Raw genomic sequence first — 24,690 nt, 5'->3', positions numbered from 1 at the left:
GAGGTGCAGAAGAGCCTGACACAGCCCGAGGGAGGAAGCTGTGGAACTCCGAAGCCTAACCTGCTGTGGGGGGAGGGGAGGGGACAAGTGAAGGCAGTGTTTAGGAAGAGGTGAGACTCAGCCAGCCAGACTCTGGTTCTAGATGATCCTGTAGCCCCACAGCATTCCTGTCCTGGAGTTTTATGAGATAACACTAGTTTCCTTTTCTGCCTGAGTGGGTTGAGTTTGGTTTTGTCCCTTATCATCTAAAATGCCCACCTAGCAACCACATTTCCTAAGGCTTGGTTTCTACACCTGAGAAGTGAGGGGGTTGGACCCCAACTCGCTCCATGGGTCTCTTCACGGGTCATGGAGGAGGAGGAGGAGGAGGAGGACAGTCTCTTTAGTGGGAACCTCATTTCACAAAAGATGCTGCCGCTGGGAGGTGTGGCCTATTCAAACCCATTTGAAAACCACTGGACTGGGAGCCTATTAGGCTTCGTCTGGCTGCAGGGTCCCTGGAACCTCCAACGCTACTGCCGCCTCCTCGAGGGGCAGAGACTGGCATCAACGATCAGCTGCTTCTCTCCGAAAGGACGCTCTCACAGCGAGGTGCTAAAGTTACGGGCACCTTGGAGTTCACGGGTCCCAGCACCTCGAGTTTGCAGATGAGGAAGGGGAACAGGGTAGGCAAAGCGAGGAGGCCAGGCCCACTGCCAGGTGGGGTCTTTCAGTTGCTGTCATCAGCTTGCTATGCCACTGTTCCCCTCCTACAAGGACTCTTCCTGTTTTCAAAGCCACTTTGAGTTCTTTTGGTTATGGTAAAGGAAAGATTATAGAAGTCAGGTAAGATGTTCCTGGTGGTGGTCGGGGGCCCTCTGTGATTATAGCTACACCCTGAGTGGGTCTGGATCAAAAGAGTCGATGACGTGTCAGTACAGTGATCTGCTTCCATCTGCTCAACTTACATGGTTTAACGGGACTGGAACAAAGCCCTATTAATAAAGCAACAACCCCCAACACTTATCCAGCACCAATTGGTGGTACAGCGGAGTCAAATCCAACCTATTTTCACCCCAAAGTCAATGCCATAGCGTCCTCTAAACCAGGTCACTCCGATTATCATATAAACATAAGCTCCCTTTATGCTAACCGCGTGGAGTGTTAGTCGCTTAAAGCTTGTTGAGGACTGCCCCCACCCCCCACCCCCACCCAGATACTGGCGTCTTTCAGAAGCCAGAAATTCTGAGAATTACAGGGTCCCTGTTCTACTGGGGTTGGGAGACTGAAATAGGCTCCAGGGTCACCCCGAGTGGTTGGGTACTGGTAAGAAGTGATGAGGCTGGGCCAGGCAGGTCCTAACAATGGCTGCATGCACACTGTCCCTTCTGGCCTCTGGGCACACATTTTCCCACAAGAGTACTTCTGTGGTTAGTTCCCAGGCAGCCTGCAAAATCCCAGCAGCAACATTCACCAGAAAAATAAGTCCCCACATACCCTGCACCCCACTCCCAGGGGAGTGCCTTAACAGAGGGAGAGGCCCGTGCAGTATTTCCCAAGGCTCTAGCCCTCCTCTGGTCATCTTCCTGCTGCGTGTGCAGTGAAGGAGGTGTTTCTAGTACATTCTCACCTCAGTGGGTCTGAGCTGGGGAAGCGTTCCTCATGTAACCTTCCCCAAACCCGGCACCCCACCTTGAAAACTTTTATAGGAAGTTTTCCTTGCTTTTGTTATTTCATCATTATTCTAGGAAATAATGCCTGCCTGGGTTTGAAAAGAGACCCTGGCTGTCTTTAATTAACCACAAAACCTTGCATTCATTACAAAGTAGGACGGGAGGTGAAGCACAGCTACCATTCTTCTCATGTGGAAGGGCCCCCGTGGGGACGCTCTGGTGCAGAGCTTCCTGCAGGTGGCCACAGCCCACTCTATTCAAACAGGGATATTTTAGAACCGCCCCAGGAGCTAAAGCTTCTTGTATTTTTCTCAGGAAATCTGAATCTTTCCAAGTGGAAATGCCCAGAAGCAGAGATGAACACAGCCTGATGTTTCCCTGCCATTCTGATGCCAATAATCAGGGCATGTGTATATATGTTAATTGAAGAATCCTTTATCAAACATCTGAAAGGAATCATTTTTGTAGGACATCCCAGCAGGTAGTGTTGGAAAGGATCATAAGATAGTGTCTGCCTACTCTAGCTTTATGCTGGCCCACTCTCACCCAACCCGGAAGATGACATGGATCAAGAGATTAAAAGAAATCTCGGCATTTATTCTGGGTGAACCTAATGATTCCCAAATACTGTTCAAATTTCCTTTTGTTGGACAACAGGCATTTATCTGTTATTTGTTTCCCCTTTATCTGGACACTCGAAGAGTCCCTCCTTCTTGCAATCTCCCATTAAAGAGTTAAAAAAAAATAATGGAAGTGATTGAAAAGACATCATTGGCAGACTTCTAAGAGATTCCTCACTTGGCTAATACATTGACTTTCTACAAGAAGATCAAGTTCCCTGCAATAATTTCACAGCAATTAATCTTGTGCTTAAATGATAATCCTATAATTAGAAGAAATTAAAATCCTGCACAAGGATGACCTGCTCAGTCAACATCAATGCCCCTGTATGCTAATGGGGTAATCTTGAAAAGGCCCCAGAAACAATTTGTGTCTCCTCTTCCAGGGACGCAGGCCTTCTACGCAAGAGTCACTCAAGTCAAAGGAGATGGATGACTGAGGTCCCAGTAAAGAGTCTAGGGGGCTTGGGATCATTCTGAGCAGGAAGAGAGAAGCCATGTCACTTGTGCATGGATACCAGGGCACTTTAAGACAAAGGCAGAGGCTGCATTAAGGAAATGACATTGGCAACCCTTTGCTCCTCACGGATAGAGTCTTGCTGCCTCCCACGGATATCCAGTGACTAAGCTCCCAGCATGGGAGGCTGTGTTGGAACTGCAGCAGAGAGAACCAGCATGAATAACAACCCGTAGGAGGGCAGGCCGCGAGTTGGTACACATTTGACATTTAGCTGTGCCACCGAGAAGCCAGGATGAGGTGCCCGAGTCAGGATGTACATGATGACATGTCTTTCTGAGAGAACACAGTCTTTTTTTTTGTTTGGCTGGTGTGTCTCTAGAAGATCCCAGAAGTCATGTGGCTTCATGAATTAGGCTAAAACAGGGTCATTTTAACTTGATGCAAAGGAAGGGCTAAAATGGGAAGAGCTGCTTGGATTTGGGATGGAGGATAACAGCATAAACCTGAGCAAATTCTTCATGCTGTGCCTTTTGTGTACTTCTGTTGTCATCATCATCAACGTTGTCACCACCATCATCTGAACAAGCATATGAGGCATATATTTGAGGTCTTGGGTTGGGTACAGGAGGTAAGACACTCTCTAACCTCAAAGGTCCTATGGTCTGGTAGTTGGAGACCAATGCATAAACCTCTAAGTGAAATTACATAAAAGATGTCATGAAAGGCCCAGAGAGAAAGTGATCTAGGGGCTAGGGATATAGCTCAGTTGGTAGAGTGCTTGCCTGGCATGCACAAGGCCATGGGTTCAATCCCCAGCAACACCAAAAAAAAAAAAAATGGATTTGGAGAAAGTGATCCATTTTAGGCAGGGCATAAAATATGAGGACAGGCTTTAGAAAAATATTTAAAAAGAAGCTGAGTGTTAAAACTGATGAGGGACCAGGGGACGGCACAAGAAAGGCGAGGAGTGGGCAACACCAGCAGTACCACCTGCCACCCAGATTTTTACAATTGAATCATGGAGTGGAAAGGGGTGGGGGCAAGGAGGATGGTCTGGAGAGGGAGGCAGACAAGCTCTGGCTGCGGAAGGGGTCACGCGGAGACATGTTGATATTTAGGAATACCCAATCAAGGAAGAAGATAGGGCAGGTACATTCTTGAGAACGTGCTGGCTGCGACCTACAAGCACGTGTGTTTGAATGGAGCCACTTGCCCATGCTCTTCTGGCGAGGGGTGCACAGTGCGCAGCTCTAGGTCCTCAGCTCAGAGGCAGCCTCCTGTTTTCTTTTTGCAAAAGATGTACCTACATGTTAAGCACCTGTCCACTCAAGGCAGGTGACTGCTAGAGATGATTTCTTCAAAGATTGAGACTTGGAGAGCAGGAGGAGTCTCCACTGGGGAAGAAGGAGGGTGGTAAGAAAAGCTAGCAATGACTAGGGGAGAAGAGGCCTGCCCAGCCACCCCTGCATGGTCAGCAGCGCCCTGGGGGCTGTTATTTGCTACCATCCCTCCTGGCCCCATTTAATTCCTCACTGTGGGCGGGGGAGACGTCAGCCACATTCCCTGAGGCCATTTTCATTCCCAACCATTATCTCAACCCTGGGAAATGGAGGCTCCGGAGAAAAAGATGACAGTCCCTCACCCAAGTGGTACCAACAGTGCTGCTGTGATTCTGGGTGCTGCAGAGCATCACACAGTAGCCTCTGCTATCAGCTGCAGGGCAGAAACATGACACTGGAATCACTTTGACAGGACAGCTGCATCTGTACTCAAGAAGTGGTTGTGAACGAGTACTGATCTTCCCTGGGGCAGAGCTGGGGGCCCCTGGGTGAGAGGGTGGGGAAGGCTCCCTGGGGTGCTAAAGGTGAGTGTCCCTGTGACCTGGGCAGGCCCCTGGAGCTCCCAAGCCCCAGCTTCCTCAATTACATGATGGTGATGAGGGCATTCTTCTCTAAGGGTTGCTGAGGTGACATGACATACAGGAAGCATCAGGTAGCCTGATGTATGGATGGTGCTTATTTGGAGTTGGTTTCTGTTTTCATAAGACCTGGGCACTCAACAAATCCCCATCAGTGCCTCTAGTTTGCCCATAACGTCCCTCTTTTCTGCACCTGCTACTTGTGTCTTGATGGCCCATCTCTATTTGTAACAGGCCAGGCACAGAGAGACTGTGGGATGAGGAGGTGCCCAGTCAGATGCCCTAGCATTTAGAAAGAGCCTCTCCGTGAGCCTGAGGCAGACAACAGACTCATCATTCTCATTTCCCCATCACAAGGTCCAGCCTCAGGGCAGAGCCGCAAAGAAGCACTCAGGTTGGGGTCAGAATACTCAACAGCCCCTCAGGCCTGCTGTCCACTATAGGGAAGGGCACTGGTAGCTGTGGGTGTAGGCACGTGAAGCTCCCTGGGGTAAAGCCGAACCTTTTCTGCCTCCCCTGAGGCTTCCTTCCAGCAGAGCATGAGCTACAGAGCACACTGAAGTACTGGACCAGCCAGAACAATGCTCCAGACACATAACATTGTCCAGCTTTTGGGCAAAGAAGAAAGAGGACAATGAAAGTTGTGTACAAGGCCATCATCTATATTTACCAGGACCATTTCTGCCGCAGGTACCTCTGCCTGCACGTATGATCGCTCTTCCCCAGCCCCCTTTGGATTTTCAGTTTTTTGGTTCTGTTCTGTTGCTTTTGCATACCATTTGAAAGCTGCACATGTCAGGAAAAATGACCCCTGAAATATTTGAGCATTCCCCTCCCATAATCACAACACCATTATCACCAGAAATTTCACATTGACACAAAAACATTATCTCAAATATAGTCCAGATTCAAATTCTCCCTTCCCTTTTTATCCCTCAAATGTCCTTTACAGCTGTTTTTGATTTTTTTTTTCCCCAGATACAAGATGGAATCGAGCGGTATAGTTTGCATTTGGTGATCTCATCCCTTTAGTCTCTTTTAATCAAGAATGGTGCCCTGGATGCTTTTATTTTTTTATGACATTCGCAGTTTTGAAAAGTCCAGGCTAGTATCATGCAGAATGACTCAGTAACCAGATCTGAATGAACCATCCCCCCAGAATACCTGATCTTAGATTATACTGTAGATTTTCTATGACAACACATCAAGAGGAGATCCTTTCAGTGTGTGCTGTTTTGGAGGGAGACCGGGCACTATGAGCTGAAATGTAGTCCCTCACCCTGCCCACAACTCATGCATTGAAACCCTAATCCCAATGTGATGGTACTTGAAAGCGGGACCCTTGGGAGGTAATCAGGCCATGAGTATAGACCCTTATGAGGGGATTAGAGCTGTTATAAGAAAACATAAAAGAGTTTGCTTGCTCTCCGCCATGTGAGATACAACAAGAAGATGGCCTTCTGCATGTCAGGAAGAGGGACCTCACCAGACACCAGATCTGCCAGTGCCTGGATCTCAGACTTCCAGTCTTCTAAGGGGTAAGAAATAACTGTTTGGGACACCCAGCCTATGGCATTCTGTTTAGTAGCCTGAACCAAGACCCTGAGTTTGATCGCTTTGTTAAAGTAGTGCATATCGAGTTGAAATCAACAACCACAGCAAAATATTTAGGTCAAGAAACCATATCCTTAGTGGGATTTGGCCTAAGATAAAAAAAAAATATATGGCAAAGTCTTCGACTTTATTTAGTGGGTGAGATATTGGGCTAAAATTTCTGAAGCTCTATTGCACAAAATGTGGAATAGAGCAAATATATGTAAGCATTTTGATATTTGAAGAGCCACGGGTCTAACTTAGGGAGCAGGGATGATGAAGACAGGCTGTGGAAAGTGGGGTTAGCTTCAGAACTGGACGGAAGCGCCAGTGTGAAGACATGAAAAAAATCCTGCTTCTGACTCCTGAGAGGGCTTAGGCACAGTGCACACCAAGAACACTGAGCACCCTATCCCCAGATCTCGAACCCTGAGTATTATTTTCTACTGTTAAAAAAAAAAACAACTTTTTTAAAAATCAGTCAGAAGTTCCTTTAAGAAATGATCAAGGCTGTAAGTGAGCCTTCATGTTCCAGAAAGGAAGTACTTTAAAAAAAAGAAAAAGAAAAAGGTGGGTTATGTCAAAAGAACAGAAGCGGTTTCCCTGGGCCAAATGAGGGATAGTTTGGTATAAAAAAACCCAACAAGACAGTAAAAAAATAACTTGAAGGCTCTTCTTTCAGACGAATGCCAGCTAATGAACCCTGAAGGATACAGAATTAGAAAATGAACATTTTGTGATCATCAATAAAAATCAAATGGGATTCATCAATGGATGTCCATTCCATTGGGTGGAAGGTTGCCGGGCCACAAGTACAACAATGAGACTCCGTAACTAGTTACAAATAAAAAAGATACCTTTGCAGTCAAGGGATGCAATAGAATACCACAGCAAGGTGATCAATGTAGCATCACCAGTAATGCACCTGGTGGTACCTGAGGAGAAGCTGCTGGCACCCTCTCTCTAGCCAACCTGAAGGACCAGATTCTTCAGCTGCATTGAGTTCCTGATCTGGCTCCAAAGCCCATAGCCAAGGTTTTATTTAATAGAAATGATAAGTGATACCTTTCCCCTCAAATAAACAGCTCTGTCTAACTCCTGCCTGCTGGTAGCCCCATGCTGCCTACCAGAGGGGAAGGTACCTGTGCAAAGCTTCCAGGCAAACAGGTCACCAAAGTTGCACTTGCTGTCACCAGAGAGTGTATGGTCGCTGTGACCCTGGGGTGAAGTCTGTAGTTCAGGCTGGGAGGCTGGCCCTCTGCCAAGTGGAAATATAGCCACCTGGAACTTAAAATCCTCCTGTCTGAAAGACTATGGAACTCAAAGTCTGTTCAACACGGCTCCCAAGGACTGTGCAATCCGTCAGCGGAGACTGTACTCCCAGCCCCTTGAAAATGGAAAGAGGGGATGGGGGTGCAGCCCGGCGGCAGAGCGCTTGCCTGGCATGTGCAAGGTCCTGGGTTCAGTCCCAGCACAACAAAGCAAAAACAAATGAATGAAAATGGAAACAATTTTCCTCCAGCTCTCCCCATATCTCCCTAGAAATTCCTGAAATCCTGGGCAGTCGTGCTTCCCGAACACTCTCTGCATCTTTGCCTGGAAGGCCCTGTTCCTCCCTGTCTTCCGGGCTCCACTGCCGCTTCCCAGGCATCTGCAGCTTCCTCAGGTAGTTGAGGCCCCTTCTCCCAAGCTCCCACTGTCCAACAGCCTCCCTCCAAAGAACACAGGTTCCACAGCCAACTCCACGTCTTTTTTTTTTTCTTTAATATTTTTAAAGTTGTAGATAGACACAACGTTTTCATTTCATTTATTTATATGTGGTGCTGAGAATCAAACCCAGGGCCTCACACATGCCAGGCAAGCGCTCTACCATCCCCAAGTCCCACAACCCCATCCCCAAGTCCGCGTCTTAATCACTTTGTCAGACACACTTGCTCGATAAATGTATAATGCATGGATTAATTGAAGAATGAATTATTATTTAGAGACAAATCTCACTGCCTTGATTCTACAGTTACCACCCTCAGATGAGGTTGGAAGAGCACAGAAGGAATGTTATTGTTTTAATCACAATAGCATGGTAGTGAGTCTCAGTCCCTGGGGAGGGGAGGCTCGAACACTGAGCTGCACAAGGCCCTAGATAAGTAGACAGAGGAGGGGTCTGGATGCTGCAGGAGCCAAAGACCAGGAGGAAATTCTCCCTTCCCCATGAGAACTTGGGTCAGAACTTCAATCTCCATGCTAAATTAACAACCCAAAGTATTTGCGAAAATTAGACTCGTCTTTGAAATAATCTATCTGTGGGAGAGAGATGTGTTTCCGAAACAGCTGTAAAGCACATGATATTTTTCCCATTTACTTACAACATTAAATTGAAAATTGGTTCCCAAGAGGATTTTTTTTACCACTTCTCCAAACCAAATAAAATAGCATACCAGAATGTAGAAAACCTATTAAAATTACCTATTAGAGGAAAAAAGAGTGACACTATTCTGATAACATCAGCACCATCGCCCAAAGGCAAAAAATAAAAATACATTATGAAGGTAGAGGCCTTTCCCATAAATACAGGCTAATCCAGGAAGAAAATTCACTTCTGATTTCAAAAGGGTGCCTTCCATCTCAGTGCAGAGCTCTCCCACTGGGAGTTTCTGTGTTACTTTGGAAATTATTTTCAACCTGAGCAATTCTAAACAGGTAAAATGGGGACTGAGCTAAACTAGCAATTAACACAGCTGCCCAGGGTTTAGGTTTAAATGCATTTTTCCCCCCAAGAAATTGCTTGCATTTGGGCCATAAGCTCTGCTCATTATGGCTTATTGTTTATATTTGCCTTCTCATTAAAGCCTGGCTAATTCTGCATCCCATTCAATCTCTCAACGGGAGCTCTCTTTCCCTCTCCTTCTCAAATGTCTCCAGCCCTCGGTCTTCTTCTCCACGGGCCTCTCTTTTCCCTACCTAGCCTCTCCCCATCCTGAGCATCCTGCAGTGGTGTTCCATTTAGAGGCCACATAATGTGGCACTTAATTACACTTGGCCTTGGACTGTTCTGTAATCCATTCATGTAGTACCTTTTCTCCTCTGGCTTTAAGTCCTATGTTTAGACTTTCTGTAAACTTGAAGTACCTTTTGGAGTGCTGAAGGAGGCTTTAGCAAATATTTATGGGTTTAGTATTTGCTCGAAAAGAGGCTTCACTGAATAAAAGAGACTTGTTTGGCTCAGTGTCTGGGCACAGGAGGGCAGACCTGGACTTGAACTCTGTCCAGCACTTTCTACCCGTGACCTGGAGCCATTTCCCTCTCTCTTCCCAGTCTGTATTTGGGCATATTGCCTTGCTTCTGGATTCTTTACCTATAAAGTGAGACCATAAAGCAAAGTTTCTCACATGTTTAAATAAATTGGCCATGGAAAGTGCTTAGGAAGCAGCCCTCTTCTGGAAACCACCCAATAGTGTGGGCTGCTGCTGTTATTGTTTGTGATGGTCTGAATATGGGTGTCTGTCCCGATTTTACATGTTGAAACTTAATCCCCAGTGCAATGATGTTAAGAGGAGAGGGTATTTGGGAAATGACCACGTCCCAAGGGCTCCACCTTCGTGAATGGTATCACTGCCCTTGTAAAAGAAGTCAAAGGGAACATGTTTGCCCTCCTGCCATGAGGGCACTGTCTTCCTCCAGCTTCTACATGGGAGGATACAGCGAGAGGTGCTGCCTGTCAAGCAGAGAGCAAGCCTTGGCCAGACACTGAAATCTGTTGGTGCCTTGATCCTGCACTTCTCAGCCTCCCTCCCGAGCTATGAGACATAAATTTCTATTATTTATAGATGGTCCACTATAAGGTAATTTGTTATGGAAGCCCAAAGGGAGTAAGACATTTTCATTATTGAACTACTTCTGCATTCTCATTCCTAGAGTAGAACTATATATATACAAAAAAAATTTTTAAACTAATTCTCAAGAGACACCATCTAGCTGGCTGCCATAAGTTATGCTGGTTGGTTATCACGTATGAAATATCCCGTCCATCTCAGTGAAACAGATGAACCCCTCAGCTGGTTCTACATCTGTGAGTCCAGCTCAGCTCCTGGCAGTGGGTGGGTAATTAGTAGGACATGAGCCCAGTGTGGTGGGACCTGACCTTTCACTTGCATCTCTGTGCCACCCCAGCCAGGGCACCTATGCCCCTGTGCATACTTATCTCTACAAGACTCTGGAGGCTTACAGAAGAGACTGGATGAACCAGGCAGCACGGTGTGGTTGCTGCTTTTGTTTGAGGAGAAGGCACAGTCAAATCCAGCATTCACAGCCCATGTTTTGCTTTATCCAGAAACACAAAGAACGACACTTAAACATCTGAAAACTGTCCAGGCATTCTTGCCTTATAGCAAGTCCTACAGTGTTGCCTGTAAACCCCATAATCAAACTCTGATTATTCACCTGTAGGTCTACATTACTGCCAACAGCAGAAGCTTTGGGAATGGAGGAAAAGGTGAGGACATGCAGGCAATATTTAGCCTATAGGCCTCCTGCTAGATGCTCTCTTTCCACCTACCAGGCCTATGGTCATTTCCTCTTAAACTGCATATTCCCTGTCCACAGCACTTGGCTTTGACCATGCAGGAGCCATAGTGAAAAAGAGGGAGAAATAGGAGTGAGCCTGTGACATTGCGAATGTTCTCAAAGCCAAGCTCATGGTCCCCAAGGAGCCCCACTTCCTCTGGGCAGAGAGCCGGGGTCAGAGGGGCTGTTATGGTTTGGATCTGGAATGTCCCTCCAAAGCTCATGTGTTGAAGGCTCGGTCCCCAGGGCAATGTCCAGAGATGGGGCTTTTAGGAAATGACTGAAGCATGAGGGCTCTGACCTCATGAGTGGATTAATCCATTTGATGGATTAATCATTTGAATGGACTACGGGGAGGTGGTGGAAACTAGGCAGGTGGGGCACGGTTGCAGAAGGTAGGTCGCTGAGGGTGTGACTTTGAAGGTTGTATCTTGTCCCCAACCCCTTCCATTTTCTCTCTCTGCTTCTTAGCTGCCGTGAGCTGAGCAGCTCCCCCCACCCCCACCTCCCCCAGTGCAAGGATGCAACCAGAATGGTGTGCAGAAAATGAAGAGCTTCTCTAAAACACAAAAGACAAAGCGGGGCCTGGGTCTATGAGGAATTTCACCTAATTCACAATTCCTTCTTGACTGTTGGCTACAGTAGTTCTGTCCCATGAGGTCATCCAGAAGCAGCTATGGTCTCTCTCCTTGTAATACCTCAAGATCTTTTGCTTGATTTCCCTGCATTCTTATCTGAGAGCAGTAATGTAGACCTACAGGTGTAGAAATATGCTTATTTTCCAAAGGAAAAAAAAAAGTGAGGATGTTTTCCAAAGTAAACTGTTTCTAGAACTTTCTCTCCTTCCTTTTTATTTCTTTAGTTTTTTTTTTCAGTTGTAGATGGACACAATACCTTTTATTTATTTTTATTTACATGGTGGCTGTAACTTTATATGACATTTACTACTATTCAGGAATTGGGGTATACTGACCAGTCTTCTGAGACGTGTGTTAACTTGAGTCTGCAGGGCTCTAGATGCTGATGATTCCAGGCTAATGCTACGGGCCCAGCCCCCACCCTGCCTTGGCATCACCTTGACCTTCTCTCACCACAAGTGCTGCTCCTGGACCACCATGCCTTACCTGTGACATGGAGCTTTTCATCGGTGACCTCTGCCTTCAGGTAAATCCGCCCCCTCTTCTCTGTGTGATCCATCCCACAGAGGCTGGGGACGTTGATCACACACTGCTTGTGGACGTTCATGTCGCAGGCTGTGAATCAAGAAAGCAAAGGGTAAGGCTGGCCATATGGCTCACATGGCTTCCTCTATGTTTTGGTGTCTGAGCAGAAGTGGGAAGGAGCTACCCCTGACTCGATACTTCGCTATAATGTTGTTGGTGACATGAAGAACTGTTAGCAGATGTCCTTTCCGGTATGGGCTTTGTGTGAGTGACAATATCCTTAAAATACCCATTCCATATTTACTCAGACTTCACAGAAGCAAAATACCCCAGCCTGGTGTTCTGTGACGGCTCCAAACGTTTAACAAAATCCACGCAGGTGAGTGTGCCCAGAGCTCAGGCTAATTAATACCTTATGTACACACAGGCATATAATATGCAAATTTTAAATAGAGGATACTTTTTGCCAAAGAATTCCTTCTGCCTTTCTGAGCTCCACACTGAGAAAGTGACAATCTGTGGGTTGAGGACGGGAAATTCGGAAATTTCTCTTTTCCTCAAGTAACCTTCTACGTTAAAGAAGGTGTATGTATGTTGTCTTTGTGGGTTTTTTTCTTTCTTCTTTTTTTTCCAAGAAATTGTGTTTGATATTTTAAACCTGTCTTCAAATATTTAAATATTATTCCAAGTACAACAAATACACTCCTGGCATAAGCCACACAGCTGACATGATGTGGGTGAGACAGGGGGAGGATAAAAGGAGATCAGTCTTATGGCAATGAACTAAAGAGGCCCTGAAAAAACCCCAGTGCACCAGCTACCGCTGTGAGGCTGGGGAGGTGGTCCAGCTGTCTGCCCTGGTGCCTTCCTGCCGAGGTTAGGGGTGGCACTGGATCCCTCGCAACTCCCCTAGGGAAGACAGTGAGACTGTGCTGTAGCCTCCAAGGTGGGGCCCCCCAAGCCCTTTCCTATCCAGTGTTTAATTTTAACATGCAAATCAAACTGAGGCAAAGCGTCATGAATAATGCATATTTGCTATGATTAAACACGGAAATCAGAATAAGGGACACAACGAGGAAAGAACAATTAGTTGATTCACGAGAGCGGATTCTGTGAGGCTTCTATTTCCGAAGCTAACTCTTCCAGATCCTGTGCCTGCGCCCAGCCAATACACAGGCTCTTGAAAAGTCATGTTATTAATATAACTTGAGTTGACAACGTCATATGTTCAAGTGCCTGGGCAGAAGTGGCAATTTAAAGAAAATAAACGAGAGAGGCTTTGGAAAGAATATGGGCAGCAGGGAGGGTGTGCAAGGGGAAAGTGCATGGGTGTGTTCCTGTCTTGGCTCTACCTTGAACTGGCTTTTCTTCTCTTTCTTTCTTTTCTTTTCTTTCTTTCTTTTTGGTATTGGGGATTGAACCCAGGGGTACTTTATCACTCAGCCCTTTTTATGTTTTTATTTTGAGACAGAGACTCACTCAGTTGCTTAGGGTCTTACTAAGTTGCTGAGGCTGGCCTTCTTGAATTTGTGATCCTCCTGCCTCAACCTCCCCAATTGCTGGGATTACAGGTGTGTGCCAACACACCAGGCTCAAACTGGCTTTTCTACCTTGTGAAGTTTATTTGCTGTCTCTCATTCCATTCCCTACTCAGCAAACAAAGAAGTTGGTCTAGATGAGTGGTAGCTAACTTTCCCCACCAGTGGACCTGGACACAGGACTATACGGTACGAGGAGCAGGAGCAAGGGTCCGGGCGTGGGGAGAGACTGAGTCTGCAGAAGTCAAGGGAGGGGCTGGGTCGTGGTGCCCACCTCCTCCTTCTTCTCCCTCCAGGAAGGATCCCCAGAAACTCTGCAAGTCCAGGGGAAAGGGTTTAAAGCAAAACAAAGAAGCACCGATCCGGGTCAGTGGTTTCCAGTTATTTTTTAGTAATGGAATGTGTTTTTCAAGCAAAATCTAAAGCTGAATCCTAACAAGTATACCAGATGGGTGCTATTAGCAGACATGCAGTAAATAAATTCTAATTTATACCACTTACTTGTTATAAAGACATTCAAGGATAACCAATAAAGCCCTTTTATCCAAACAAAACCCTAAAACCAGCTGTTGGGAATACTGGGTGATGCCGCTATAGTTTGAATGTGTCCCCAAAAGTTCATATGTTGGACATGTCACCCCCAGAGTCATCTTAATGATGACTCAATGTTCAAGAGAGAATCAGTAGCTGAAGTTATGAGGGTGGGGCCCCCAGAATGCATTAGTGGCTGCATAAGACGGGGAGAGAGATCTGAGCTAGCAGCTTGCTCTGTCTCTCCACAGGAGCCTTCTACCAAGCTGTGACGCAGCAAGAGGCAGGCCCCTCATCAGATGCTGAGCTGATGCTGCCACCAAGCTCTTGGGTGTCCTGGCCTCCAGACGCAGGAGCCAAATAAGCCTCTATTCTTTGTAAATGACCAGTCTCAGGTATTTTGTTTTAGCAACAGAAAATGGACTAGGGAGTATCTCAGAGAGACCTCAACATGACATTTCTGTATTTAATCAAAGTTGTACAGCACCTATAAACCCTCATTCATACAGAAGAGAACATGTACATGGGAAAGTGCTGGGTGGCACGCCATGCCAACCCTTAGACTCTTCAGCTGATTGCCAAGTTCCGTCCCATGAATGAGGTCATCAACACAAGCTCTCCAGTGTCTCTCTGTTTATTTTTGTTCCAAGTTTTAAAATAGTTAAACATATATTTATAAATGCACTTAGAATTACTGCTTGCAAAATCCTTCAAAACCATCTTTGGAATCCTAGAGTTTTTTTCTCCTAATTTTTTTTAGGTGTAGATGGACACAATATCTTTATTTCATTTATTTATTTTTATGTGGTGCTGAAGATCAAACCCAGTGCCTCATACATGCTAGGCAAGGGCTACCACTGAGCCACAACCAAAGCCCAAACCTAGCAATTCTTGAAGCATGGAAGGCCTCTGGTCTGGATGATCACAGAACCTTCATTAGGCTGTTAAATTGGACCACTTCAGAAAGCAAATACCTCCCACCCCACATTCCATGTACTCTATAGTGTTCTGAATATTTTTTTTTTTTAATATTGTGTTTGCTCCATGTGGGATACAAATACAAAACTTTGGGCCATTACAGTGGTCATTAGCAAATGAGAATGTGCTGAAATTTCCATAACATTTGCCTATTAGAAAAATGGAACTCATAATTGCCTTTTTATGTCCTAAAAGCATTAACTTTTATTTAAACAAACATCCTGGGGAATCTCATAATTTAAAAATCATCAAAGCAAAGAGTTTCCATAGCTGTTCTTCTTTCCTCCTGGTATTTGACAGAGAACTATCCGAGACCAGAGAGGAGAAGGGCCTGGGATCTGTCTTCTCCGTCAGTGGCGCTCAATGATTTTATCTTGAACTGGACTGATATAAATTTGATCTGTTCATAAACAGGCAGGGTGAGTGAACTTAAGAGAGATGCTATCTTGGTTTTTATGTTCATTCTGGCTTCGGTTTTAAGGAGAGCCTACTGGATTTTTCCATCGTCCACCCACTAATTAGAGACAGAGGAAGATAATGACTGTGGTTGCTTAGCTTATTTTGAAGCCTACCCAAAAGTGGAATCTGGAGGTGGGGAGCCTTCTTTGGGGTTTGACTGGCCTGCATTTTACAAGGACTGAAGACTTCTATTCCTTTAAAAAAAGAAAAAGAGGTGACAGCACCTACTAACTTCATTTATAAACCAAGTGCACTTTTTTTTTTTTTTTTTGGTTCATAATTAGGCAAATAAGTAGAACTTGGACAGTGGCGAGCTTCTACACATTTCCAGCCAGCTCTTTATATGAACTAATTCTCCTTATTGACGAGCTGGCACTGAGAAGTTACTGGACCTCCCGTGCTCAGTAAACTTTGGGTACGAGCCACAGCATCTCACCATCTACTGGAAAAGAAAAACTTACTTACTGTCACATTTCATCCCTTGGTGGATAAGTCCATACAGCAGCGAACCACAGTGATCACAGAAGGTGGGGCTCCCATAAGTGTGGATTTTAAACTTGTGCTTGCTCCTGGGGTCCTGCGGAGAGAAGAAGCACACCATCAATCCTTTCTAGCACAACAGACGAGGTGCCATTCTCTGGAGTTACACAACGGGTGGTGGTGGCATTTTGCCGCATCATGTTTTAATGTAACAATTACCATGTTTTCAGGGTACGATTTGTACTCACCAAGGTTTTCCCCCCAAATTATGGCTTCCACTTAGTGTTATCAAAGACCGTAGGGCAAGTGCACTGGTTTAAAGAATTCGGTATGTCTGTCTCCATAGCACCTAGCACAGGCTAAGGTACAGCACAGACCCTTAACAGGGTGTGTTTGTGAAATGGAACCAAAGGGCCCTTCAGGAAATCTCCTGTATGAGGTTTCCATAAAAACATCACCCTGTGAACCAGGTACATGCTATAACCAATGGGGACCTCTTCCTGCTTGGACACCATCTCTCCACAGTTTACACACATCTGCATGGGGGAACTCCAATGGGGTACGGAGAGCCCTGGAAATGCACTGAGATGACCTGTCCCTAGGGCCACTGCATTTTACTCCCTCCTACCACGGGAAGTGGTTCAAGAGGGCTCTGCTCTTTCCAGAGGTATGGCTGTGGTCAAGTCACTTGTGGTCAATCCCCCTTATCTGCCTACTGGGGGATTAACAGCACCTATTTTCTCCAGGGTTGTTATGAAGACAAAAGAAACCAATCTGCATAAGATGCTTGGAAGACTGCCTCAGGCCTGGGGAGAGCCATGCGCCTAGAACAGGTGAGCTTCAGGCCTCATCGGAAGAAGTTTCCATTTACTAACGTGTGAAAGAAGAGGCCGAGCAGAAAGAAATTTATGCTCTATTTGAACTACAAACCAATTCCATATTCAACATGCACCTTTGGGACCCGCTCATTAACTCTCTAAATGCTTCCTCCCCAGTCTCTCTTTGTGGATTGAGGCGCTCTACAGACAGCACTGGCACCCACTGAATTAAGACTGCAGAGGGCAGGGTTTGGGACAGAGCAGATCAAGAGCTTCTTTTTACACATGACAAGGTCAATTTCTTCTTTAATACACAGAGACATGAAGAAGGACATTCTTGGCTTTCGACTTTCTAAGGATCGCCAAGCTACTAAAATTCCAAAGGCGATTTCAGGGTAAGCCTAGTATGTGTCAATGGGTGATTAAGATTCCTTTTTAAAGACATAGATTGGAAAATCCTGGAAGACATCATTGTGCAGAAAAGCCTAAAGAATACCAAACCACACAGGGATGCACACCTAGATGTGATCAAAGCGAGTACTTGGGGCTGGGGTGGTGGCTCAGCAGTAGAGCACTCGTCTAGCACATGTGAGGCACTGGGTTCCATCCTCAGCATATAACATATGAATAAATAAATAAATAAATAAAATAAAGGTATTAAAAAAGTGAGTGCTTTTCCCCTATTTTTCTCTGCATAATTATTACCCTCATTTTACAGAGAGATTAATTACTGTTAAAAAGTCACACGGCTCATGAATTTCAGAGATAGGGTTTGACCACCATCTGACCGTCGTCCTAAAAATATTCAACAATGAGAATCTGGCACTTTTTTTTTTTTAATTTGCAACACATTTAAAAAAATAAGTTTACCATTCATTTTTATAAGTAATATTTTACTGGAACACAGCCATGCTCATTTAGTTACATATTTTCTATGGTTAAGATGGCAGAGTAGTTACAACAGAGACTGTACCAGCCACAGATTCTAAAATATCTGCTGTCTGGCTTTTTCAGGAAGCTTGTCAATCCCAGCTTTAAGACGATGGTTTTGACATGCCTGCTGACCTCAGCCCCGGCACAAATTCTAGCCCAGCATCCCATCTCCTGGAACTTGTTAGAAATGCAAATTACTTACCTTCTCCCCAGAACAACTGAATCAGAAGCTTCAGGGGAGGGCTGGTCTGTGCTTTGGCAGGCACCACAGGTGATGCTGAGGCTCAAAGTCGTGCTAAAGACTGAGAACCAGCACTTAGAAGGTCATTCGACAGATATTTAGCAAGTGCCTCACAGGTACTAGCTGAATACATGTGTAAATGATTAACAATATTCGTGAAGCAGGTCACTAGTTTACCTTCTAAATGGCTCTTCAATATATATATATTACACACACACACACACATATATATATATGTGTATATATATATATATATATATATATGTGTATATATATATATATATATATCAACATCCTCCTTCAGAGGTTATTTTTCCTAGGCAAGTGGTAGCTGTGAATACAGCCCTAGTTCCCACCATTAAAGATACCCCCCAGTTTCCCAGGACACAAGCAGAATGTTGAAGGAACAGTCTAGTGTCAGCGCCAATTAGTGGTACCCAAGGTGACGGTCGAGGTTGTGTCCTCCATTGTGGAAGGCAAAGAGGAGGCTGAGGGAGTGGGAGAGCCACTCCCCACAGAAACAAGCATCAACAAGTGGTGGGGAATGAAGGGTGGCAGCTCACACAGAGCCCTCTGCAGTATGTGTGTGCCGGTAGCTCCAGGGTGGTCGTCCTGCCAGTGGACTGTCACAAAGATTCTCTCGTGGCTCCTGGAGAGGCACGCAGGCAATGTGCTTCACTTTTCAAGAAAACCTAAATCCTCCTCATCTGACACCCACATGGCATCTTTGGGCTCTAATGGTTGGGAGGTATAGGAAGAGAGAAAACCTTGGCTTCCACCTGAGCCACCAAGTCCCGGAGTCCTTCCCGCTTTGAGTGTGGCATGAATTACAACAGTGACTGCCACCATGCGCTGGGGGGCCCTCCAGTGTGAGCAGGTACTTTCCAACAGCCGAGGTCTCTGTTTGGAATGAGAGTCTCTTCTAAAGAGGATATGTACCAGGATTCTGACTCCAGCCCTGGCACAAGTTCTGCGACCTTGGAAAAGTCTCCTTGCATATGCATAGAGCCAAAGTGAAACTGATCCACCTGTGTCATGGGCTGACGGTGAGGCTCAATGGAGGGAACACAGGAGGAAGGTTTTGCAAAATTTCTGGACAAATAAAGAGATCATTATTATATTGGATGTAAACTTCGAGGTGCCCAATGTCTGCCCAAAGTATTTTGTGACTTGGGCTTGAAGGGAAGGAAGAGGAAAGCAAGCCAGTGTCAGTTCTCACGGGTGGTCAGAGCGGAGGCTGAGCAGGCAGGAGCCAGGGGACTTCTTGGGTCCCGTGTTCCCCTTCCCTCCACCCTGTGCCTGGGCTTCTGAGGAAGTCTGCTTGGCAATCGTCCCGAGTGGTAAATTGTGAACTGCCTCCAGCCCAGACTGCCCCATGCCCTGTCTCAACCATGAGAATGACTCCATCTCCCGCACCACAGGCGTGGAAGGCAGGACCATGGAAACTCTTCTCCAACCTAATTAATCGCACCTCATCGGACAAAAGAAACCACAGAGCTGGCTCGAGAGCTATGACTCACGCCACTCTGCAGAGACCAACTGGAACTGCAAACCTCCCAGGTTCTCTGTGTTCCATCTAACAGATGCCAAAGAAGTGACTCCTTTTACTTCTTTGGTCCCTGAAGGGGTGGGCTGGGAATGGTGTTTTAAAAATGGGATTTCGCAGAGCCCTTTGGATGTCAGGAGGAGCCTGGAGTTGCTGAGGGTGGGGATGGAAGAGTTGGGCAAGACAGGGAGACTGCTGCTAAAATTAAATTTGAAAACAACTACACTAGATAGCTTCCTAGATTCTGTCTTGCTATTTAAAAAAAAAAAAACACAACTTTTTATTTTGAAATCATTTAAGACTCAAAAGAATTTGCAAACGGAGGACAGCCTGTTCCTGTGTACTCTTCACCCAGCTTTCCCAGTGAGAACATCTTACATAACCAGCCCAGCAGCGGAACTAGGACGCTGTCCCTGCTACAGCATCATCCACCGAACCGCAGGCGCAGGGTTCCACCAGGTTCCTCCAGGTTTTACATAATTCCAAAGCAAGGACTTCTATCGCACAGCTTATGAGTTAGATGTACTGTGTGCTGGGCAGGGTAAATACTGCAAACTCAAGTAGAACATACCAAAGGAACGTCTGCTACTTGTTCATGAAATATGTAACCTGCTAGATCTCACGTGGAGGGGCAGGACCATGGAAACTCAACGGAGTTTGAAGATCTGTCTGCAAAGTGGAATCAGAATCTAAGGAAATATGTGCCGTTTCTGAACCATTATGGCCAGTTTTCCAGAACTATCATTTTGAGAGCTCTGTCCAGTGCACATCCAGCCAGGTCATGAGAGGCTGAAATGTGGGTTTCCAGGTGAGGCTGGACCTGGATGGAAAGATAGGCAAATGGCAGAACCCCTAGGCTGATCTGTCCCCTGTGGGCCTGAGAGTCACCTACAAAGACCCCTGTGGTGTTCCAGGGAGCCTGTGTGGAGAGGAGCAGAGAGCTAGAGAAATGGAATCTCAAGTCACTTGGGTTCTGAGCAGGGGGTCTTTCTTAACATCTATAAACGGTCATTCAGTGGGGCACCAGCTTCTCCCCTACGCCTTCACTATGACAAAGGTTTCCACCTGCCACCACATGTGGAGGCGTCACTTCCCAGAGCACCTCAGGGGGCAGTAAGGAAGGCTCCCACCTGCTCCAGGAAACCTCTCTAGACATCAGAGCCAAATGCCCTGTTCCTCCCACTGTCTGACCTTCCAGAGCAAATCATTTGTCTTTCATAGGCCACTTATCACATTCTGCCACCTATGATGATTAGGAGCACGACACCTTTCATTTTCCCATCTCTCTCTCATGTCCACATGGACACAGCAGTCTAACGGAGAGGCCCTAATGGGCATGGCTGAATTAGCACTGTGTCTGAACCAGGAATGAACATTAAGTTTTGAGTATGAACTTTATCTCTAAGCTCCCTGGAAACCAAACCAAGAAGGGAAAAGAAATGCAGGAGATTCCCCTGGGACTGCAAAGCTACCCGAGAACAGAAATCTTTCCTGGAGTCCTCAAACACAATTTTATCTCTTGCAGGTTGGACCTTTACCAAACATGCATGAAGGGAATTACTAAGTCCTTAGCAAAAAAGCACTTTTGATCATACTTGCAGCTATCCCATATGGGAGTTATGGCAAGTTGGACTGCACTTAGTGCCCCAAAGAAATGGCTGGCGTTCAGCAAGTCTGCCCTGCTGCCAAGATCACAGCATTTTCATTTCAGTGAAATACATATAAATATTACTTTTCACTTCTCTAGACACTGGCAGCCTCTTGTTAAACGGAGTATAAAACCTGCTGCGCTGTGCCACAAGCCTGATATTACATTATAATGAGAAGAGAAAACTTCAGTCCAGACACTTCTGCCTAATAATATGTGGTTGCGGGTGGGGGCACTGAGTAACCACTTTTCATAGATGCAAGAGAAATCTCACCCACAGAACCAAATCTAGATTTCTCAGGGGGAAAAACAAACAACGAAAAATCCAAGTCCTATTGAGGCATCTGCTGGCCCGTTTCTCGTTTCTCAGTTTTATAATACTTAAGCAACTTCAGTAGCCTCCCAGGGGAACACCTCTCAACATTTCCACCAGGACTTTTCAAAGTCTTTCTTCTTCATCCTCATCAGTAGCACCAATGGTACCACCATCCTTTGCCACTGGTTAAGAATAAACCCATGATCCACACTGCACAGAATTTTGACAGTGCCTGGGCTGTGGGTCCCCTGCCTGCCCCTCTGTTTTGTCTAGAACCATCTGGAAGGCATATTCTAGGTAAGTCTTCAAGGATGGAGCACTGTGCAGAGGGAAACCTCTAGAGGATCTGAGGTTACCTCAACTCCAGGGGGCAGGTGGCCAGGGACACTCTGTGATGAGGACATGTCGATGTGAATAAACACTGCTTCTCATGTCCTTTTAATTTGAGGAGTAAAATAATGGCAGGGTTTTGCCTAGAGGTCACCCTGCCTTGCGTTTTCCACCCATACCTGAATGCCTCCAGAATACCCTGAAGGCTTCCCTGGGAGGACCAAAATCTCTGTCCTTGAGGGCTGAGGTTCAGGCTTTCACGGCTTCTGGAAATGATTTGTTTTGCACGGATTGAAGCTCTAGGGTGTGACTTCCTTAAGCGCCCAAGGCTCTGTGTGGCTCCCTCAAGCTGCTCCCTCTAAATACCAAGGAAAATTCCCCACTCTCACCATCTGACGTGTTCTTATGAATCACACTCGCAAGCCAAGCTTGGGTCTAAATGTCACCCACATGCTGACTGCATAAGCAACACTGCAAACTCTGCTCCAAGGGTGAAGCTCGCGCTATTACTGTGATCTGAAACTTCTTAGGAAGCAGGGGTTTTAACTCTGAGATCAGAACTTCTTATTTTAACCTGTTAACGAGAAAATGAAGAGCATTACAAAAACCAGGGTGATTTTATGTACCCTGGGCATCACTAAAATTATGACATCGGTGCTCAGGCACTGACAGAGCTCCTGTGCCCTTCTCAGGCTGCTGGATCAGCCTGGACCACCCTCCATTTGTACTCTGCCTTTGAACAAACCAGTCTTACTGAATGTTGCCTTTCTAAGAAAGAGTGAAGGAACCTCCATTTCTGATGACAAGAGTTAATTTTTGATCTGTAGTGTCACCCTGCTATATTCTGATGAGGAACAGTCATTCCTCTTTACAGTGAGGCTAACTTGTCAAATCAGTCTTTGCTGGTAGGAGGATTTTATGATCCTTTGTCCAGCTAAGCAAGACACTGTCATCTTTAAATGAGAAGCAGCAAAGTCTCAAAAAAAAAAAATCTAGATAAATCTCCACCAGCAAGGCAATGGTTAAACAAACTAATATATTTATACGATGGGATACTATGTAGCAGTTCAATCAAACAAGCAAACATGGATGGATCTCCAAGATCTATTGTCTAATGAACAATTCACAGAATGAAACATAAACTAGAATGACATTTATGTCAAAAACAGAAACAACCCCCTCAACAAAACAATGGCTCAGTTTTTCTCTACAAGGATTGGTAAGTGAAATACCTCTGGGGAAGTGTGGGAACAGATAAGGCTTAGAGATGAAAGTGAACAGATCCTTAAAAATTTTTTTTCACAACACCTTTATTCTATTTATTTGTTTGTTTGTTTATTTATTTATTGTGCTGAGGATCGAACCCAGGGGCTCACCTGTGCTAGGCAAGTGCTCTACCACTGAGCGACAGTCCCTGTCCTGAAAGGAGATTGTTAACATTATTGGAAAAGATTCAAGTTAAAAAAAAAAAAAAGAGGATTCTCACATTTTCTATATAATCCAACTGACCATGAAGCCCAGCTGAAAATATGTGGCTACATTTCAGCTGCTTCTGAGATGCCTTGGAGGGAGGGCCTGTACATTCCCAGCAACTGAGACACAGCCGCCATATCTGATCACTGTCTGAGTTTCTCTAGCCACCTGCCAGGTAGAAGGTGTCTGTGGGAGACCATCCTCCCAGTGATTTGAGTTACCTCCCTGGCTGGGCGAGAGGCGCTTAGGCACAGCTGTGTCAGAGCTTTCCCCACCCTTCTCCAGGTCCGAGGGCTTGTCCGTGCAGAGGCGTGTCTGGCCACAACCCTGAAGACCCAATCGTCACCCCTGACCTGGGACGATGCCCCCCCTTAATCTTCATTGGATGGGATTTTCCCCAGAATTTTTTGTTCCCCAATAAAAGTCCACTCCCTGGCGCGTTCTCTCTCTCTCTCTCTCTCTCCCTCTCTCGCTGGCCTCTTCAGTAAACCTCGATACCACAATAGGTGGCTGAAGGCTGGAGCTAGGAGGAGCCATCTTAGAGCTGGTTTAAAGGTAATTAGAGTCTTGTCTCTTTAATTCAAAACTCCCTAGAGATTTCTCACGTTTCGAACCTTCATTCATGAAGCCCGCTCGGGTCTCAGGCTAAAGGTGTCTAAATAAACTACAGATACCTGGTACTGCCACTGCCATCTCAAGGCCTTGATATATATCCAGTTTTTGTCCCACCCATTATGGCTTTCAGATCCCAACAACCTTTGATGGTTGGGTATGGAATTCTGGTATTAAAATAATATGCTTAAAGTGTACCGATATTCATAACGCCTAAACACTATTCACTTAAAAACAAGGCTGTCTCCTAGTTGTCTATCAATTTCTTTATTTTGACTCAAGAATTCTTCATTGTGCAGCAACTATCTGCCAGTGGTGGGTGCCAGATGGTGAAGACCCCCAGGTGAGACTCAGGTGCCAGCTTGCTAATTACGCTGCACAAACAGATAACTCCTAAGTTTCGGGGGTGAAACACCACAAACACATCTTTCTTACTCTTCCCTTTGGGGCCCTCTGGATAGAGCCATCCTTATCTGGGACAGAGCCAGTCTCATGGCATAGGACAAAAAGAAGCAGTGGGACTACTCAATGGCTCTTAAATCTCTTCCTTGGGAAATGGCACCATCATTTCAAGCAAGTCTTGTGGCCAAGCTGGAACCAGCCAGGTTCATGTCATTTGCAAAGGCGCCCTCTGGACGCTCAGTGTCTATTGACATTTTCTATTACTTTGCAGAGGACAGAATGGGTTGAAACCTCCAAGTTGGAAAGCCTGGAGATGTAGAGCTCAACTGGAAATAGTTTTAAGTCAGTGATGCCAAATAAAACCAGCCGTGGTTTAGATATCATACTGATTTGGCAGCGGCAAAGTGGTAACAACCCAC

The 24,690-nt window shown here is 45.8% G+C and overlaps 1 protein-coding gene across 2 annotated transcripts in view; it reads right to left on the bottom strand.

Moving 5' to 3' along the window:
• Window positions 1-24,690, bottom strand: part of Prkca (protein kinase C alpha) — a 410,592-nt gene that overhangs the window by 117,157 nt on the left and 268,745 nt on the right. For both annotated transcript variants that reach the window (XM_058572202.1, XM_046422686.2), the window contains exons 4-5: window positions 15,938-16,049; window positions 11,928-12,056 (exon numbers count right to left, since the gene is read on the bottom strand). In XM_058572202.1, the coding sequence (XP_058428185.1) occupies window positions 11,928-12,056; window positions 15,938-16,049 (241 nt within the window). The remainder of the gene's footprint in view (window positions 1-11,927; window positions 12,057-15,937; window positions 16,050-24,690) is intronic.

Source organism: Marmota monax, unplaced genomic scaffold, assembly GCF_021218885.2.
Source record: "Marmota monax isolate L192 unplaced genomic scaffold, Marmota_monax_Labrador192_F-V1.1 WCK01_AAM20220418_F8-fsc00173, whole genome shotgun sequence".
Taxonomy (NCBI): Eukaryota; Metazoa; Chordata; class Mammalia; order Rodentia; family Sciuridae; genus Marmota; species Marmota monax.
The sequence above is the reverse complement of the archived record's forward strand: the minus strand, read 5'-3'. Positions and strand labels throughout refer to the sequence as shown.